Source organism: Cariama cristata, unplaced genomic scaffold, assembly GCF_000690535.1.
Source record: "Cariama cristata isolate BGI_N322 unplaced genomic scaffold, ASM69053v1 scaffold31194, whole genome shotgun sequence".
NCBI classification, from domain to species: Eukaryota; Metazoa; Chordata; class Aves; order Cariamiformes; family Cariamidae; genus Cariama; species Cariama cristata.
This window is the reverse complement of record NW_009611887.1, coordinates 17,090-18,351: the sequence shown is the minus strand read 5'-3', so window position 1 is coordinate 18,351 and position 1,262 is coordinate 17,090. Positions and strand designations below refer to the sequence as shown.

Below are 1,262 nucleotides of genomic sequence, written 5' to 3'. Positions count from 1 at the left end.
GAAGCTATCTTTTTTTTTTTTAAAAAAAAATAAATTCCAGAACAGCAAGTTAAATTTTTCTGCTAAAATCTAGGCTTTGCTTCAGTTTTAAGAGCAAGCTACTTAAGAAGAAAATAATAAAATTTTACAAAGTGCTTTGTGTTTATTTCAGTCGTCTTTATGTGACCTTTGTAGGTCACAAATCACCACACCGACCTGTATCTTGTTAACGCAGTAGCAGGAAGAATGACAGTAAGGGAGAATTTTGGCTACTCGTGCCCTCCACTCCCCTGGGAGCCCTCGGAGCCAGGCTGGGCAAGTCTCTGCTCCGTCCTGCTGCACAGGGGCTTCTCACAAGGCACGCTGCTGTCCTTGCTGCACCGAGATCACAAAGTCATCTGGTTTTCCAGTAGTTTGGCAAACTCAAACACCTGTGGCAAGTGGCTGCCTCCAATGCAGCTTCTGAATGAAGGCAGCTACTCCTATGCCTTCGTCAGCTATCCGAAGACCTGATTCTGAAGAGTTTTATGCACAGGGACAACATTTCAACTTTAGAATTTAAGAAATAAATAAGAGCTAAGCTGTATTTCAAAGCAAGAGGTGCATTTTTACACCCTACCTATGCTGTCTAGACATTTTAGATCCCTTACGACACTTTGTCACTCGATGCTGCTAGGAAGACAGGTTTCACTGGAACATAAAACATACCTGCAAGGATTTTTGCTTTTTTTTCTTTTGCCGTGATGGAATTTAGAGATCTTAGTTGAGACCAGGGCACTTTGATTAGGAGGTGGAGAGAAGAAAGAAAGGTAGGTTTGGAATCCAGTCTTAAGAAAACACTGTAGTCTGAAATGTACTCCAAGCTTAAACAACAAGAGCCCATACCAACCCTCCACTGACCTGGTCAAACAGCTGTTTGCCTGTGGTGTTTGGCTGGATGGCAAACTCCAGCTCTGCATCCATAGTAACAACTCGAACATTGATCTAAGGAGAAAAACAAAAAGCATTGTTTAAGATGTATTGAAAGCTATTTCTCAGTGTTAACACAGCACGTTGTGTACAATACAGTCTCCACGCTTCGATGCACTACCGTAACCTCTATAATACCCACACTTAAGCCCCAATTAGATTTGTGTTGTTATCACACCAGCAAACTTAATTGGGGCACTGACTTTGCTGGCTTCTCCCGATTGCTCTGCAGGTTTTCCTACTCAACACAGGACTGGACGGAGCCGCTGGTTAAATGAGAGGGCATTTCAGAGTTGACCATTTCCAGGCCCAAA

The 1,262-nt window shown here is 42.9% G+C and overlaps 1 protein-coding gene across 2 annotated transcripts in view; it reads right to left on the bottom strand.

The window, feature by feature from the left end:
- Positions 1-957, bottom strand: part of EZR (ezrin) — an 18,303-nt gene extending 17,346 nt beyond the window's left edge. Inside the window, exon 1 of one of the 2 annotated variants that reach the window (XM_009698405.1) lies at positions 880-957. In XM_009698405.1, coding sequence (XP_009696707.1) covers positions 880-942 — 63 coding nt within the window. In that variant the 5' untranslated portion in view covers positions 943-957. The remainder of the gene's footprint in view (positions 1-879) is intronic. The other variant, XM_009698406.1, reaches the window with a different exon arrangement.
- Between the last annotated feature and the right edge of the window lie 305 nt (positions 958-1,262).